Genomic DNA, 20,496 nt, shown 5'->3' on the forward strand with positions numbered 1-20,496 from the left:
ATGAAGGCTCATTGCTCCATCTCTACATATTTCTTTCAAATTACACAGACTCCATGACAATTTATTCAGTACTGAGACTTATCATAGACTAAAGAGACAGAGCTTCACATGGAACTGCATTCCCTTAATTGGTCAAACTAATTGAAAGTCATACAAATAATTCTTAGGACTCTTCACTAGCATGTTAGCCCACATCCTCAATAAAATCTACCTCCTTATATCCAGAAGTATTAAAGGGAGTAATTGCCCTTGGATTACCTCTTTTATCATGAAAGATATGGGGAAAAAAATACCAAGCCTAGAAAACAAAAATGGAAAATATCTTCTCATCAGGCAGACCACAGCATATATCTCACTTTAAGAAAATCCACAGAGTAGGGCATTTGGCGGCACCAGATATATGAAATAAGAGCACTTCAGCATCTGATCTATCTGATGAAGTTCTGTTGTTTAAGGATGAAACTGTGGTGATTTTGCTGAGTGTTAATAAAGTATTGGTGTAAGTTCTGAAGTGCTTATTTTGCATATCTGGTGCTTCTGAGCATCCTACTCCACTGGATTGTGTGGTTGCTGCTTGGTGCAGTCTTGGGGTACTTGTTTTGCCTGTTTTTTGAGTTTTCACTTTAAGAAAACATTCTAAACTTCAAATCAAATTGGCAAAAGCAGACTACCTTAGAAATAAACAATTACAATTACCTTCCAAACCTCAAAAACAATAAAATATATCTTCAAAATCAGTACCCAGTCATCTAGCAAAAACTCATACTACAGACAACATCATGCTACATCATCTGAAAGACTTCATCTGAAATATTAGTCTCCCTATTCCAGTAGTGCTGCTCATCTCTTCTTTAGGTTCTTTCTCTTCCTGAATGAGATGCTGCCTCCTCTATTACACACAGACTACAGTGAAATCAGTCAAGTAGCTTCTCCAGGAACTACATAGGAGCCACAACCCTAATCCTAATGCCCTGCACCTTTGTCTACTTTCTAAAATTCTCCACTGTTGTTATAGTCAAACTTCACTCATATATACAACCTATCTCCCACAACCAGCATTGTGCCATCAAGTTTCAAGCATGCCTTATCATCCACCTTCCAAACACAAACTTATGATCAGGTTCCCATGACTTTAGAACCATATCCCCTTGACACGCTATCCCACGTGGTCCTCCTGGCTGTCTTCCTGGCTGAAGAGAGAGAAAAAAAAAGCGATGCTTTCCTGATTAAATATCCTGCTGTTTTTATTTTTTTTTTACCTTACTGCTTACCTAGAGCAAGAGCTTTAACTTTTTTCATAGTTATTTACTGCATTTTTATTATCTGCACTTTAAAAGTATAGCCTGTGTACTGACTTATTGCCTTTCTGCATTTTCTGTGTGTTTCTATTTAAAAAAAAAAACAAAAAATATTCCCTGCACAAGAAGTGACCAAGAAGCTTCAGAAGCTGGTCATTGGTTTTGGAAGTTCCCTGGTTAAAATCTGCCTCTGGCCTTTTTCTTGCCATTATTTTTTTTTGACATATATTGCTCAGACCTGCCCACGTGGTCCTGTTGAGTCTTCCTGGAAAAAACAGAGAAAAAAAAATTAAGTATCCTTCTGATTTTTTATTTGTTTGTTTTTATTTATTTGTTTTACCTACCTACTTAACAATAGCTTCTGTTAACTTTTTTATTTTTTTTATATCATTTTTTTTATCTTAACTTAAAAGTACATTTTGAATTAAATTAAGTCAAAAAAAGTCAAGTTTGCTGTTTTTGTTTTAATTTTTTTGTTTGGGCTGCCAGTAAAGTGCTGCTAGCCTGTACTACTGACTTATTTTTTTCTGCATTTCTGTGTGTTTCTATTTAAAACAAAAAAAAAAAAAAAATATTTCTTTTTTAGGACCACAGGCCTTGCTGTATCCGGGGCTGGCTGTGTGTGTTCCTGTGTGTCCATTGCCTTACTTGGGATAGAAGGAAGTTTCTTAGCTCACCAGTGATTAGTATCCTGCTGTTTTTTTTTTGTTTATCCTTATACTTTTTTATACCTAGAGCTAACTTGTTTTTTTAGTTATTTACTGCATTTTTTATTATCTGCACTTAAAAGTACATTTTATAAAACTTTTTTTGTAATCTAAGCAGATTATTCTCTATCTCTGTAAAGCTCAGCACTCTGTCTGTAAAGCATTTTTTAGTCAGGTAAGGTCCTTGACTCAGTTACACAGCTTTTTTTTTTTTTCTTCTAGCATGTGAAAGGGTCAGTTGGACAACCCTCCTCCTCCTACAAAACACAATGCAGAGATGCGAGCCAATAACAAAACTGGAGGAGCTCTCTCTCTCAACTCTCAACTGGCAAACCAGACAGGAGGAAGGACACCACACACACACACACACCACAACCCAGTCTCATAGAACTACACAACTACAAATCAAACAACACACAACAACAACATACTACAGGAGGCACTGAAAAAACTACCCAAAAAACAGAGGCCTCCAAAGAAGAACCAAACACAAACCACCTCATGACAACACACACAACACACATAGATCACAAATCACAAGTAAAGTCAGTAAATCAGCCCTTAAGGCCAAACCACATGCCAGACACACTTGTCATAGGTGACTCCATAGTCAGACACACTGGCGTCCTCACAGCACAAGTACAAGTATGACTCAGTCATTGTCCATGCCAGTGTGAATGACCTGAGGCTCAGATTATGTAGCCCAGGCTGGTATGACCTGACCCTGAGCAGTATCCTACCTTCACCAAAGATGATGCCACAATACAGAGAGAAAAATGATCAGTTTTTTAATAATGGCTTAATTTCTGGTGTCATTCTAGGGATCAATGTCTGTCTGCCTGGAATGACATGATAGTGCCTTTTTAGACAAGGCTCAAATTCTAAACCCAATAAAACTAAAATAATGCTGCTCAAATGCCCATGCTCATCTCAAGAGACCATATTCCCCTCGAAGCCCTCCCTCCCCAGGAGATGGATGATGTCTGTGCTGTGACTGAAACCTGGTTCTTCAAGGAGAGAGCACCCCAGCACTATCAAGTTTTACCTCATATCATGGTATCATATTCATACCCCCACAGGCAGGGCTGGTGGCAACTCACAAGCATCAGAGACCATTCAGGTGCAATTAGGCAAAGGCAACTGCTAGTTTGTTTTTGTACAGTTACAGGCCACCCTCTCAAACTCAACCCCACACAGCTTCCACAGACACACTGGAGATAAATGTCTGTCTCCTCTCACAAACCATCATATTGGGTGACAACCACTAACCAAAACAACACTGGGAACATCTCCAAGCCCAATACCCCTATTCCTTGGGTTCTGGAGTTCATATGCTCAAATGCTATGGAACAACCATTCACCATTCCAGAAGAATATTAGATTGAAATGATCATCACAAACATGGGGAATGGGACACACCAGAAGTATATATATCTCCTCTCATTATTTCAGACCATAAAACTAATCTCACTGGAGATCCACATCCTGCCCCACCCCGCCAACTTCTTAGTGTGGTATCCTTCAAGGCCCCTGAGCCATTGGAAACCACAACCACGCTCCTGAACCCTCCCCCCAAAATGCTTTACAGCCCAAATGCTTTCTCATGAGCACATGCGGCAATCCCAAAACCCCAAATAAAAAACAATATCAACACCCTTTCAGCAACCACACCCCCCAGCCCCCAAGCCAAAACAGCCCGACACAAAAGGGACAACAAAGCTAGAGCAAGATCCCTAAAAAGAAACAAAAGGAAAATCATCTCTGAAAAATACTAAAAACAACTAAAATCACTCATAAAATCATCAATCAAAATTTTCCAAGGCACCAAATGAGAAAAATCACCTCAAAGGCAAAAGGACAATTTAGCTAGAAATTGTTAGAAATCTGGGAAATCTGCAGACAGAATTGTCCAAAAAAAAAAGACAAAAATCACTGAACCACAGAACCCACAAACATACTGGCAGACATACTGGCAGACAGGTTCCCCCAAAAGGAGAAAAGGAGAAATATCATCTATCAGAGAGTGTAATCCCCTCAAATCATCAAAAATGCAGGTGAGCTTCTCTCTCTAAAACTAAAAACACAGCATCAATGGGACCGGATGGTAAACAAGCCAAAGCTGGAGATCATATGGAACTCATAGAAAATAAAGAACATGGGGACAGACATTATGGATGGAGATCAATTCCAGCTTTTGTCAAAAGGGCATCATGCCTCTTGAACTTGGTCAACTTTTTTGGAAACAGTCACCAAGGCCATTGATGAGAGGCGCAGTTCACACAGCCTACCTTGACCTTGCAAATATCATAGAAAACCAGCTTAAATGTAAAAAACCCATATGTCACAGATGGGTTGCAAACTGGCTGCAAGGAGAACCCACACAGGGTTAAAGTTGCTGGTGCCATGTCAGACTCCAAACCAGTCTAGGTGCATTATCCAGAAGACACAGAAGAGGAGGGACCTGGGGACCCAGACAGTTGACTAACCTTTCTTTTGACACTCACATTGCCAAAGTGGTTGGGAGGACCTTCTACATTGCCCACCTGATTTATGAAGGATTCACATCCAGATCAAGGGAGGTCATTCTGTATCACTGCTGGACAGAGAGCACGGCAAACTAATGGGTGTAGTATTCTTCAGGGTAAAGGGTGGTAAACCACACAACTCTGGCTAGGCTTATAAATGCCCTAGGGCAGATAGCCTAGTATGAACCTATGAACCTATGAACCTACCCTTTAAAATAATAGTTGAGAAACTTGTTTATAATCAGATATTTGAACATATTAGCAAACATGGCATTCTCACAGACCAAAAACATGGCTTTAGGAAGGGACAAAACACATTCACAGCACTTTACACAGCTATCCAAAAGAATATGCCCTACCCTGAAAGAGGGCAACATCAGTACTGAGATATTTATAGACCTGAAATGCGCCTTTTTTAAAATACATTCATTAAATTATCACTTAAGACATACGGACACGTACAATAACAGAAAAGAAAATAAACTATATTAACATTGTTTTCATTTACACAGATGAACTAGGAACCAAATAAAAACAAAACAGAGTCAAAACAAAAAATTACCAGAACCAAAGTGAAAGGAAGTGACCTCAAATTTTAAAAAATGTATTTTAATGATCAAAAAAATACAAAAGGATTAAGCGCTTTCATCTGCAAACATAACCAGACTTCTGCAGAATCAATTATATACATTCACAGCAACCTTTTATATAACCTCATCATAAATCACATATTCATTCCCCTCCACTAAAAACTGAAATACAATTAAAATGTAATTGGAATGCAATTAAAACCTAAAAGATGTGAAAATTAGGAACCAAACAATACCAAATGCAGTCTAAACATAGTACAATTTAAGACTAACTTTTTCCCCACTTGTGCTGAGACTCCTGGGACTTTTTGCTCAAACTGAAGCTTTTAGGATACTCAAAAGATTTTATTTTCCATACAATCGATGTGGTTGAATTATTTAATGTTATACCAAATTCTATAGGGCTGGATTAGTTTCAGGATTTTCTAATGGAATGCATGGGCTTGGATAATAACTAAATCAACATTCTTACTTTATTCATGGAATTAGTTAATAAGAATAATTTTTTGTATCTAGATGGGCAATATTTTCAACAGACCAAAGGAGTCGTTATGTGGGGCATCTTGTGTCCCCATTTTTGAAAATATAGTTCTCAGTCAATGAGTAGCATTCTGCCTTCGCCCAGAATGATACCACAATATAAGGACAAAATGATTGACTACAACAATTGGCTAAGCTTCTGGTGTCATTCAAAGGGGATAAAGTATCTGTCTGCCTGGGACGACATGATTGACAGACCACGATGCTTTGCAAGAGATGGTCTGCACCTGTCGCCCCTGGGATTTAGGTCACCTAACCAGGATCGAAACACTAAAGGTGGAAGATTGTCCATATTCACCAAGGATATTCACACCACCAGGTTAGTTGCCCAACACAATGCGTCTGAAATTCTCCAGGTGCAACTAACACTAGATAAGACTGCTATCCAAATTGTAGCTTGCTACAGATCCCCCACCATGCCCCAAGATTCTCACTACACCTTTCTAAACATACTGGAAAATATTAATATACAACCAAACACCCTAATACTGGGTGATTTCAAGTACCCTGCCATTAACTGGGAAAACTACTCGTGTACCAACACCTTTACCCAACGGTTCTTGGAATTCATAAATTCCAATGCCCTGGATCAACTAATCCTGGTCATTACCAACATGGGAAATCAATGCTCCACACCTATAGTCACCCCCTCTTTGGTCAGATCAGACCATAAGCTAATCACCCTTAACATCCACATCCCACCCCCACCCCCCAGTAAGGAAACCTCCATAAAAAACTTCTCCAAAGCCAACTTCATGTTACTCAAGTCAGAAGTTACAAACTTCATGACACCCATGCAGACAGGAATTGAAAGTTCGACTGCTAAGTCCTACACTAAGGCACTGTACAAGCACATCCACTCATGCATGAATCATGCTATCCCAAATAGAAACAAGATGCTCTCCTCCAAAAAAAGGAAGCCAATCTGGTAGTCCCCTGCCATAAACAAACTTTACAACAAAAGGAAGAAGCTGCTGCAGAAAAGAGGAAAATCCCAGGATGCAAAAAACTCCCTTACCAGCCTCAGTAAGAAGCTGAGATCCCTCATAAAATCCTCCAAAGCTAGTTATGAAAATAAAATTGCTAAAGATTCCAAAGACAACCACAAGGCATTCTTTAACTATGTCAAGAATCTAAATGGCAATGCTCAGATCTGCTCTGAGCTATAACAGAATGGCATTAAATATACTGATCCCAAGGATATTGCCAATATCCTGGTAGATCGATTCAGTGCCAACTTCACCCCCCCTCTCACCCCCTAAATGGCCCATCTCAATACTGGAAGATTGCCATATTCCGGTAATAACGGCCACACAGGTAAAAAATGCACTCTCCAAAGCTAAGAATACAGCATCCATGGGGCCAGATAACATCCCAGGCTGTGTACTACATGAACTACAAAATGAACTGGCACCTCACCTAAGTGTTATGTTTAATGATACCTTCACCTCAGGCTTCATGCCCACTGAGTGGCGCACAGCTACAGTTATCCCACTCCACAAGGGGGGATCCACCTTGGATCCTGTGAACTACCGCACCATCAGTCTGACGAGCCTGATCTGCAAGGCCATGGAATGTATTACCAAGGAACTTATAAACAAAGACATTGGCAACCTTAAAACACTGGACCCCACCCAGTTTGGGTTCATGAAGGGCCGGTCTTGTCTCCTGAACCTGATTAACTTCTTTGAATCAGTCTCCAGGGCCGTGGATGAGGGTAAGGCAGTCCACACAGTGACAAGTGGAGTACCTCAGGGTTCAGTCCTGAGACTTTTCTTGTTTGGCATCTACTTCTCTGAAGTACAAGCCAACACTAGGGGACTCTGGCTAACAAAGTTCGCAGATGACTGCAAACAGGGAACCATTATTGAATCCCCAAATGATGTTGATACTCTACAAAAGGGCCTTACAGAAACAGATGCTGGGTGCCAGAGCCATGGGCTCAAGCTCAATGCCAAGAAATGTATTGTTATCCCCTTTGGGAAAAAACATGTACCCATGAATTACCACATAGGTGGCAGTACATTAAACACTGAAAGTGTGATAAGAGACTTGGGGACACAGGTGGACAGTGGTCTCAACTTCAATAACCACATTGACAAAACAGTCAGGAAATCCTTCTATGTGGCACACCTCATCACTAAGGGCTTTTCATCCAGAAAAAAGGAGGTCATTGTCCCACTGTACTCATCCCTCATTAGACCCATTATAGAATACAACGCCCCATTTGGTATGTACCTCTCAAGACATCTGCAACAACTGGAAAGGCTGCAGAAATACCTCACTAAAAGAATCACAGGCCTAAAGCAGATGCCCTATGCTGACCGCCTTAAAAACCTCCAGCTATACTCTGTCACATATCGTCTACTCCAGGGCGATCTCTGCTTAACATACAAGGCCATGTCAAACCCAGAGCTGTTGGACATGCTACACTTAAAGAAATCCCAATCCCTCAGAGCCACACGCTCCAGGGATTTAAACCTTGTTATCACAATAAACAAAACATGCTGGAGAGATAGGTTCCTGACCCGGAGACTCCCCAGACTCTGGAATAGACTACCCATACATGTCAAGCAGAGCACCTCTTTGGCCCTCTTCAAAATAAACCTTGATGATTGGATGGAAGAAAGGAAATTCACCCCAGGGATCACGTCAGTCACCCTGCTAGACAGGGATCCAGGGAAGTAAATAGTGTGGGAAGAAATAGCCAGGGAATTGTTATGGCTAGGCTTGTATAGGCCTTAGGGCCGATAGCCTAGTAACAACATATGAACCAATGTGTTTAACAACTGTATGTCTTTTCCCTTTAAGTTGTATACACGTTATTTGGATGACATTTTTATTGTTTGAGGAGGGGGTCTCAGCAATGGTATTGAGCCCTTTATTGATTATTTAAATTCTAATACCTCTTTTTTGAAATTTACTTTTATCTACAACAACTTGGCCATCAATTTCTTGGATGTCAGCATTATCAAAGATATCAGTAACAGATGTATTGTAAGTACAATATATAGAAAACCCACTTACTATAACAGTTTATTACATTATACTAGTAATCACCCAGAACATCCAAGCAGAGGGGTTATTAAAGGCAATACATTAGATTGGCCAGGATGGTATCGGAAGATACACTATATGAAGACGAATGCCTGAAAGTAGCAAACATGTTTGTGGCACGGGGGTATCCTTCCAACTTGATTAAGGACTTCAGTTCCAGTGTTGCACTTAAAAGAAAAGAAGGGAAGATTTTACCTTTATTAAGGTCCTCCCTTAATAATAGTTCAAGAGTTGTTTAATGATTCCCACAAGGGGATGAAGGACAACACCTCCTCTTTCATTACTGAATACACCTTTGAGTCCAGGCATATTAGAGATGTCCTGGGGAAAAACGGGTGTGGTTTTTCATTCTTTAATGGTGTAGCTGAAAATATAGGGTAAAACCTTTGGTGGTATATCGTAAGGGGATATCCCTTAGGAATATGTTGGAAGTAGACAGCTAGGTTGCTGGGCTCTCTAGTAATAAAAAAATGGTGCAGCTAAATGCAGTTTTTGCCCCCATTGCAGATATATTTTGGTGGGTGATCCTGTCAAGGTTAATCAGAACATTATTAAACATGTTTTCACTGTAATTGCAACTCTATAGGAATTGTTTATCTTGCTGTATGTCAAATCTCTGACGGGTTTTTTGTGGGGAAAACACAAAGAAAGCTGAAAGAGTGTATTTATGAACACCTTTTAGACATTAGAAAACAAAATGGTAAGAATACTTTGTATAAGCATATTTCAAATACCCTGGTCATCACTTTTTGTTTTTTGGTGTGGAACAAATCCTTAGGAATCCAAGGGGTGAGCCTTGTGAAGATTATATTGAAAAAAGGAAATTACACTGGCAACTAAAACTGAATGCCATCACTTCACCTGGCCTGAATGAACATGTATCTATTGCCAGTATTCCTAGGCTTAAGTATTATGTTTAGACTGCATTTGGTATTGTTTGGTTCCCGATTTTCACACCTTTTAGGTTTTAATTGCATTCCACTTACATTTTAATTGTATTTTACTTTTTATTGGAGGGCAATGAACATGTGATTATGATGGGGGTATTTAAAAGGTTGCTATGAACGTATATAATCAATTCTGAAGAAGTCTGGTTATGTTTGCAGATGAATGCTTAATCCTTTTGTATTTTCTTTTTTTGTTCATTAAAATACATTTTTTAACATTTGAGGCCACTTCCATTCACTTTGGTTCTGGTATTTTTTTTGTTTTGAGTGTATTTTTTCATTTACATATATTATACATTGCATATATTTTTTTTATTACTTTATAGGAGCTGTCATTCAGTCCATTACATACATTGCTCTATTCCTTCCATTCTTTAAATATCATTCCTTCTTCTGAACATTATTCTGCAAGTGTTTCCATAAATTCCATTTATTTCTTTGCTATTTGCTCCTTCTCTTTTCTAAAGATCCTACTTCAGGTTATTTTATTTCATTTACAATATTCAATACTTCAAATACAGTTGGTTTAGATTTTGTTTTCCATTTTGTAGTAATTGCATTTTTGGTAGCCAATAGAATTAAACCTAATAAGGCCTTACTATGGCTAGGCAATTTAAATCCTATGCTCCAGCTCAAAGAATCATTTCTTTAGTTACAGCCATTTGCTCCCCCAATATTTCTTACAAAGTACTCCTTAAGGAATTTTTGAAATCTGCTAAATCATTACACTCCCGAAAACTATTTTTCACAGTTACTTATTTCTGCCCATCTAGTCTTCCCACCTACCTTATTTTTTTCTAGACTATTCGGAAATCAGAATGGATGTCTAGTAGTCCAGAAACAGTGTACAAACCCTAGCATTCTGTTTAACAAAACAAAAAGAATACCAGTGTTGGTTAAAATTAAGATTCTGAACTGCTTTTTTAAAAGAAAATATCACTTATGCAATGCGATCTAGGAAAAATAAGCCATCCTGCCACCCCTGATGTGACAAAGTGCATCAGAAATGGGGGGGGGGGCTGAGAGAGTGGGGAAAGGGGAGGGGATAGGCAGAGTTAGGGGTGGTGCTGGGAGTTTGGCCTCTGTCTGGTCTCAGCCACAACAGAAGATGGCAACATTATCCCCATCATACCTTGAACATTTGCTATCTATCTGAGGAAATTTTTTTTTAAAGAAATACTTATGCAAACACTCCTAAACAAAAATCTTAAGCCTTATATATTTTATTGCATACTTGGGAGCCATACATATGTCCTCTCATTGTTGTCTCGTAAATTCCTTTTACAGTCTTTCTTCCCAGTCTTTTCTAACTTCCTCTGATTGATTCAGGCATCAAACACAATCTACTGACACACAAGCTTCATAACTTACTCTTCAGCTCCAATGTAATCACATAACTAATTAACTAACTACCTATCAAACAGGACCTTCTCTATTCTTAATAACAATCATATCTCATCAACAGACACTTCCTCTTCAGATATACCTCAAGAATCCGTACTTGAACCCATACTATTTTCTCTCCTTATTAACTATATCATCACTGACACTTTATCTCCAATTACACCATACTTTATGCAGATAACATCCTCCTCTGTCACTCTTCAAAATCCATTAAAGCCCTTCAATCAAATTTACAAAATGACTTTCATTAGCTCTGTACTTACTTCACCTATAGTACGCTTCTGCTAGTTCCCACCAAATAAGCAGTCATACTATTTGGCACATCACCTAAATTATGTGCCACTCTGATATCAATATATTTGAACCTGACCCCACAGCACCACATCTTCCATTATCTAGGACTGCATCTCACTTCTTCATTAAACTTCTCACATCTCATAGAATACAAAACTGAACCAAGTTCTTATTCAGCTTAGGGTCTGCTGCTTGGTCTCTGATCACCTCATCCCTGAATCCAAGACAGCATTAGCCAAATAAGTCCTTATACTAAGGCTTGAATATAAGCTCCCACTAACTGCCTTAAACTCAACAGATAATATTCAATTATTTCAGACCATTTTGAACAAACAACTCTATGATTCCTTACAGAAGATCATATGGCTTCTTGTTACTGCTTGGGTTACATTCTTTTGTCACATCTCACTTTTAAACTGTTTAAGTGCATTTACGGCCTACTGCTATCAAACAAGCTGCACTTAAAATCAGTTAAGTTTGGACTCAGAGAAAAATCAGTTAACACACTAACTCTTATAAGAACACCATTCAAAATGTCCTTCTGGGAAAAGTCCTTCTACAAAAGCATTCCTGAAGACTGGAACCATCTCTCCAATAATTTAAGATGGAAAACAGACTTTCAAGCATTCAGAACAAAACTTAAAAAAAGTACTCGTTACTACTAATACCAGTAACTGTTATAGATATAATAGATAAAAGAAAAACTATGCCTCCTTCCCAAGTATACTCTGAGCAAATTATAGCTTGCAAATTAAACTTCTGTTAGATTTCTGTTGTACTATACTCTGCTTTATCCATAAATGCATTACTTTCTGTGCTCCCTTAACCTTATTAATCTATCCATGTTAAATTTTGATTTAATGTTTTTCATATTACCTTTACCTCTTTCATTCTAATACATACCAGCCCTTCAAACATAATATTGTTCAAATAATCATTCAAGCTCAAAAACCTCCTCTGCTTCACTGTGTTTTATACCTCTGTAAATAATCATGCTTTTACCTGCTTACACTTACTATATCTACCTCTAAAGTCATGATTATACATATACATCTTAAATTGTAAACTGCATTTGTTTTGCTGCTTAAATGTTAATGCCTGTTTTTACTGCTCACTCCTTGTATATTGCCTAACTTATGTGTCTGTGTACACGGCCCTTTTGCTTTGCTTTTAGTAAATTTCATTGTTCATTCTTGTGATGTGTTCTCATTGTGTGTTGCCTTAGCAAACCTCTGAACCTATAAGACAATGTCTTTGTTGGATTAAATGCTCTAAAAGATCTTGTTTTCAGCAAAATATAGTAAACTGTGCTTACAGTGTAGACATGTACAGTAATAACATTATTACTAAGTCAAAGAATCTTACATATTCCTTCAAAGATTGCATATCTTCAGACACACATTTAGTCTGTGTCTAAAATAAAGACAATATCTATAGGGCAGTATCATAAAATGGTAACATACAAAAACATACATCTAACTGGACCACGCAATCAGTAAACCTATTTTTAATCAATCATTACTTACACAAAGTAGATTGGTAGCAGCTGTGATTAACAGAAGTCACTACCGCTATGGACCAAAAATGTGCCTCCACTGCTTAGCAGAGAAAACCAACCAGCTTGTAATCCTAAAAGCATTACACTCAGCAATGTCCCTACAACAGAAAGACCTATATTATTATTATTATATTATTATTATTATATTAGCAAATTCCATTTAGGAAATGATGACTGGTACAGCTCTGCCAATCAATCAGTGGCAATATATATATATATATATATATATATATATATATATATATATATATATATATATATATATATATATATATATATATATATATATATATATATATATATATATATATATATATTTGATCAGTATTTGGAAAATGGTGACCTAATACTGAAGGATTTATTGCACATCAGCAAGTCAAATGACATCAAAAATACTCAGTCGAAAGATCTAAACCTTTTCTGTAAAGTTAACAGAATGGTTTGGCGGGACAGGTATATCTCTCAGAGGATACTGCTGCTCTGGAACAGATTCTCTGTCTAGATAAAGCAAAGTTCATTTCTGTCCATATTCAAAAGCAACTTGGATCTATGGATGGAAAACAGAAAAATCACCCCAGGACTGCTTCCTACTAATGGACACAGGCAGCTCCTAAATGTTTTATCCCATGCACGGATCCACTCAAGTATTCTATGGTATGATCCCAGTTATTTTCATTAGGGGTAATATATAATTATTGGCCATGGGATGGGTAAGCCAAATCTCTAATCAAATGGGATGGGTTAATTTCAGCACAAAAAGGGAAAGTGGCTAGGCTGAAAATGGTGCGCAAGGGCAGCTAGCCTCGTACTTACCTATGAACCTATGAAAATATTGTGGTCAATTTGTGATGTATTATAAATGCATTTTTTTTCACAACAGCAGAGAAGATTATGGGGTGGTGAGGAGGGTATAAGTGCTGGCACCATTCAATATTATCTATGTTCCTAAATGGTTTTCTTGTTGGCATGTACCTAACATTTAAGAAAAAAAATCCTATAATATTCAAAATGTCTTAAAAACCACTCAGAGCAGGTCATATGTGAGCATATGTTCAAAGGCAAACAAATGGGCAAATGCATACTCCCTCACTCCATTAAAAAAGTGGCAACAACATTATCACACATTTTGGCAGGCCTAAACTGAGTAAAATATAAACTAATGTCAATTTCAGAATAGGAGAAACTTAGTCTGCCACATGAACATTTCACAGAATACAATAGTAGCAAAAAAGAATAACTTAAATGGAGATGATGCAGCCAACCCCAATATATAAGCTGCCTTCTATGCCATCAGTAAATACAAACAACTGCACATTTCAAAAATTAAAAAAAACAAATAAGAAATGTTAACATAATTTAAAATCAAAACGTAAGTTGAATAACTTTGAAAATTTATTTTTGGAGAGTAAAGTGGAAAAAAAGCAGACAAGTAAGCTCACAAAAGAATAACAAATGCAAAATATTATACAAAGCTAATAGACCTATATAAGCACAATAACCCATGGTTGGGTTTGTTTGCTAACTCGAGCTTTGACCTAGTGGTCAAACCACACTAAGCATAGATCAACCTAACAGTACCCACACCCAGCCATTGGTTATTGCTAAAGTCTCAATAACAGGACTGTGGCAATGCATGGGATGGGTAGCCAGTTGATTTGCCAGAAGGGTAATATGGTAGAATTCTTGTGGATAGATTTTCTTATTGACAGTTTATATAAACTGGATATTCTGACTGGAATTTAGATCAATAACTGGTGAACCAAATTTAGGCCACTGGGGTTGTGCATTTGTAGCCATGGCTTTTCTAGACTTAGTAGCTAGGATGTTAGAGCTACAGTGGCTAGCCTTCAATAGTGTGCAGGCCTTGTCTGTCACATATTCAATATAATCTTGAAATGAAAGGTCTGAAAACTGGAAAAGTACAACACTACATCTGTCAGAAAAAATGCTGTTTTATAACATCACTGATTCCAATCAGTTTGCTCGGAAAACTTTATCATAGCGGCAATGATTTAGAAATACACTAACACACTAAAAGGAATACAAACTGCCTTTTAACATCAGGCACATAATTGCTTACTGAATCAAAAACTCAGGGTGCAGCTTACAGCAGAAAAGTAATGAATGCAATGTAAAAGAGGCATATACCATCATACAAGACCCACCTGTAAAATAGCATGTGAGCTGAGCATAGCTTACAGTCTAGGTTATTAGCAACACATGCTCAGGGTATGAAAAGCCATGCACAGCCATGACAATGTTCATAGTAGATATACAGACATGTGATGTTCACATACCCAGTGCAGATAGTGTATCCAATATCATAGCCATGTACACATGATAGAAAACCTTGCAGTGACTCAGCACCCAGCCCCATAGCAGCTTAAAGTGCTGTTAATGTATGTTGGAGAATGCAAACCACAACCACAAGAGCATACAAAGCATCTGAGACTACAAAATGGCATATCAGACATGCAAACCAGCCACTCAGCACATAACTGCCATGTACACTGAGCAACAGTTACAAATACAAAACACCAGCTGCAGAGAGAACCAAGTACCACAGAAAGAAGGGACACTCCTTGAAAATGATGCAAGTATATTAATGTACAGTCAGCAGCTACAAAAAGATAACACTACCAACAAAACAGCAGAAATAATTGGTATAAGCATGTATAGATTGGTCAGCTCCTTGTTAGCAATGCCCAGCATACCATGTCTAACATACAACAGACCACCTTACTACCACCTGCAAAACCACCATGGCATGTGTTAACTGTTGTAATACAAATTTGCTTCATATTCCCTACTGTGTCTGTCCTCACATCTCAGTCTGAAAGTATGCTACAACTGAGGTCACCCAAACTCGGAGGAAAAGGAAATATGTTTATTGCAACCTTGGAGGTACCATAGAGTTTGAGGGTGTTCAGCAGAGCCCCCACATCAGTGCTGTAAGGGGATGCAGGCTGCCCTGCAAAATCGATTTAAAGTTGGCTTAATTTTCTTATTTTCCAGCAGTCCAGTAGAGTATCAGGGCAGTGTAGAGAGTAATTTGGTATGTGGCAGTTGAATGAAAAACTGCGTGTGTGTGTGTGTGTGTGTGTGTGTGTGTGTGTGTGTGTGTGTGTGTGTGTGTGTGTGCGTGCATGTGTGTGTGTGATGGTCTGTTATGCTATAACATAAATATCCTGTACTCTAGGTTTAGGGAACAAATTTAATGATGTGGCACACCTGCATGATTTCTTATGGCAGTAATTTGGAAGTCTAGTAATGAGAATGCAGTGCTGTTTATATAACTTTAGACTGTTTAAAATTTAACACAGTATATACTGTAAGATTACATTACCTCATTTCTTTCATACCATCCAGCATTGTCCATCTTTGCAAAGTCTTGTGAACGTTTTACAACAAAATAAATGAGGTAGCCGCTACCACCTAAGCAACACAGGATGAGAACATTTGCTATGACCCGAAGAAATCTTGTTAAATGTATGTTTTCATCTTTTTGATTCTCTTGTTCATCCACAATTGACTCCTAAACAAAAAGAAAGTGAAAGAATGCTTAATAAATAGATAATAAAAAACTAGCTTGTAGTTTGGTGGATCATGATAAACTGATCAAAATAATATACTGTTAAAGTTAATCAAGATGGTAATCTCAAACCACCCCTACCTCCAAGTTATATAGTTCAACTAAACCTCAAAAAAACATAAAAAATGTTCCAAGGACAGCACCCAAAAGGCTTGGACGTGTAGTTTCTTTGTCCTCAGGTGCTGAACAAGGCACTATAGTAACTTTTCTCATTGTGTTTTTCTAAACAGTTTTCTTGTCACTGTCCTCAAAGGACAGACCTTGGGCAGATGTTAAACAAGTCTCAGCCAAGCATATCTAAAATGTTTAACTGCTTATGAGCTCTCTAGTAAGTTATTGCTTAACAGACAGTTTGTAAACAATACTCTCTCTTCCGCTCTTTTCATTGATCTCTCTAAAGCTTTCGACATGGTCAACCACTCTCTCTTAATAAACATTCTTGAATCTCTCTCTTGTGATAAATTCGCCATTAATTGGTTTAGATCTTATCTTAACAACAGACAACAAGCAGTAATATGGGAAAACCATATCTCATCACTCTTGCCCATTTCCATCGGAGTTCCCCAGGGCTCCATTCTCTCCTCTTTATTAACGATCTTCAAACTGCAATCCCACAAGCAACCTGCATACAATACGCAGATGATTCAACCCTTATCTGCTCGGCTCCATCCTCTACTGAATTGATCTCACTGACCCAAAATACCTTTAATACTGTAGAAACATGGTTTTCAAGACGGTTTCTCCTACTAAATGCCAAAAAAACAAAACTCCTCCTCTTCTCCCCCACCACTCGGTCCCCCGCTTTAAACTTTACCATCTCCTCAAATAATGGTACTATCATCTCACCTGATCTTACTACAAAACTTTTAGGAATAACCATTGACAATAATCTCTCCTTCGATCAGCACATTAACAACAACATCAAGTTAGTTAACAGAAAAATAGGATCCCTATATCGCATCAAACCTTTTCTAACCCCAGCAACTAGAACCAAGATTGCAAAATCTCATCTTTTGTCAACTCTCCTATATGCTTCCCCTATTTATACAAACCTTAAGAAAATTAATCTTAACAAACTTGCAACTTGCTATAACAACATAGCTCGCTTCGCCACTAGTAACCCCTTTAGGACCCACCATTGTATAAACCTAAAACAACTAGGCTGGCTTGAATTTCAAAACTACCTTATAATTCCTCAACTCACTATTGCCCACAACATATTACACCTACCAGACAACACCCCAATACTCTCTCCACTTCTAATCCCTACAACAATCTTAACTCACTCCTCTAGTAAACTCATGACAAGATCTATAAAGGCAAACAATACAGCAGGTGATTCTCTATTCACTAACACAATAGGTAGAAGTTGGAATCTCTTACCTAGTGACATAACTCTGACTACATCCCTGCCACTTTTCAAACAGAAAATTAAACTGTACTTCCAAAATCATTGGCTTTCTTCCTGCAATACACCTGACTAACCATCCTCTCTCACTCTGTTTCTCCTCCACTCTTTTCATCTCTACCCTATTTCAGTTCTGTTCCTTTACTGTTGAGATTTAAGTATGTAAATTTTTGTACAATTGTTGATATTTAATGAACTGCATAATGTAAACTTGTTTTCTCTTTGAAATTATCTTTCTTTGTTTTTATTTTTGTAATTTCTGATTTAGCTATATCTTAGAGTAGTCAATTTTTTTATGTAATGTACTTAGTATATAGTGGAGCTTTTCTCCTCGGGCCTCTGCTGAAAATGGACATGTATCCAGCCAGACTAGCCCGGTCAACAAATGTAAAATAAAAATAAAAATAAAAAAACTGTCAAACTGTCATTTTTTGCAAAAGCATTTAAATTATCTTTACAAAAATAAAAAAAACACAGAACAGATAGTTTTCAAGCTGTCTATATGTGATTGCAGTTGCAATCCTATAATGACTGCTTGTAAACTGTAAACTGTTCTTAAAAGAGTTTACAACTACCATTAAGTAATTGCCATCTTAATTGCTTACAGACATGGGGGGGGGTGAAACACACACACACACACACACACACACACATACACATATATATATATATATATATATATATATGTGTGTACATATATATATAGATATATATATATATATATATATATATATATATATATATATATATACATATATATAGATAGATATACATATATATATATATATATATATATATATATATATATATATACATACACACACATAAATATATGGGTTAGCCAAAACTTCTCAAATGACAACTTGTTAAACCCCAAAAAGTGCTGGCATGACCAATTGAAAATCAACTGATCAGACATGCCAGCAGTTGTTTTGAGTGATATCACAGTACAGTGGGGATTATGGCATTTCCCCGTCCCACTGTAGTGCTATCTTGGAGTTAGAATTGATAATTATCAGGGGTTATGGGATGCAGGGGGTTTTCCACTGCAAAAAAAAAAAAGAAGATTTTTGTTTTTATATTGGTTTTCGATCAGTTGCTAATCAAAGAATCATTTTCAATCAGTTGCTGTTCGAATTAATACTTCAAGCAATTGTCGGACAGCCATATGGCTATATTTCACTAAAGTGATGGCTTACGACATCAGTATACACTACACTGAGCACAAATGGTCAAAACTCAGTGTATCAACACACTGGTATGTATGCACCAAGCACTAACCTCTGTACATGCAAAACTAAACTAAAATAAAGGAAAAAGAAAATGAGAAAAAAAAAACATCATTTTTGCAAGAGGGAAGCACTCCTATACCCCCAAATTATGTATAAGAACTTCAAGATCACAAAATCGTGGCAAAAGAACAAAATCCCATTCCCATTGTTTATAGATCCCACAAAAGAAACTCTGTCATCTTGTGGTAAACCATCAGTTCAACAAAACAACCTTCCTAACGTATGATATATTGATTGTATGACAAACACTCTCAGTCTTTTGATTATATTAGTATATCATCAAGGTACGCAGCTGAGTACCTGGTCTGAAGTTTCAGAACTTTATCCATGAGCCTTTGAAAGTAGCAGGAGCTCTAAAATGTAAGACAGTATAATGAAAAAGATCCGCTGTCATTTCATTGGCTTCAGAAGGAAAGGGAAATCTGCCAGTACCCCTTTGAAAATCCTGATTGCTCAATAACCTTGCTTTGTTTAGCTTCTCTTTCAGCTTGTCCACTCCAGGCATTGGATAAGTATCAAACTTGGATATCTGAGTCAGTTTTTGAAAGTCATTATAAAATTTGAAGCACAAAAGATGTCCCAAAATCACAAACTAAGAAATACTTGCTGCTGGAAGTCAAGCAGTCCAAAACCAAACCATAAAAACTTCAAGTGTTGCTCAAGAAATGCAGTACAATCCAGTAAAAGTGTAAAACACAGGTTTAATTCAAGAAATACAGTACAATCCAGTAAGCGTATAAGCGCTTTCATTTTAAACCCTTTAAAACTTCATCAGATACAAATTGTAACAGTTCTGAAGCCATTTAAATAAACTTCACTGGTCATGTGATCCTTTTGAAATGTTAAAGCAATATTCCCCTATTATACACATCCCTCAAAAAAGTATATGTTGGCATTAAATTCATGCCCTAGTATACATGCTATTTTAATTGTTATGCTATTAAAATTAGCTCATGTGGTTGTCATGCACAGTTCTTCTTTCAGCTTTTCCTGGTTAGGAGTCGCCACACAGCGGAACTCCGATCCGCTAATGATTGGCAGTAGATTTTTTTACGGGTGCCGAGGTGTCAGCTCAACGCCCAACCTTCAACGAAGGCATGCCCATTCTACGCATGTCTTTCGAATGCCACTTGACCGCAGGGAGGATATGCAGACTCCACACAGAAGGCGCTCCAGACGAGAATCAAACGGGAGAACCTCTTGCTGTGAGGCAACAATGCTACCGCTGCACCACCGCTGTGGTTGTCATGCACAGCAATCTTTATAAATAAACCATTAATAATA

At 37.6% G+C, this 20,496-nt stretch overlaps 1 protein-coding gene across 1 annotated transcript in view; it reads right to left on the bottom strand.

Annotated features, from left to right (window-relative positions):
• TMC2 (transmembrane channel like 2) overlaps window positions 1-20,496 on the bottom strand; it is a 499,206-nt gene that overhangs the window by 250,385 nt on the left and 228,325 nt on the right. Inside the window, exon 8 of the mRNA XM_044058938.1 lies at window positions 16,267-16,455. Within this exon, the coding sequence (XP_043914873.1) occupies window positions 16,267-16,455 (189 nt within the window). The remainder of the gene's footprint in view (window positions 1-16,266; window positions 16,456-20,496) is intronic.

The sequence above is a fragment of the Protopterus annectens genome, chromosome 17.part0 (assembly GCF_019279795.1).
Source record: "Protopterus annectens isolate FY-2018-M chromosome 17.part0, PAN1.0, whole genome shotgun sequence".
NCBI classification, from domain to species: Eukaryota; Metazoa; Chordata; order Ceratodontiformes; family Protopteridae; genus Protopterus; species Protopterus annectens.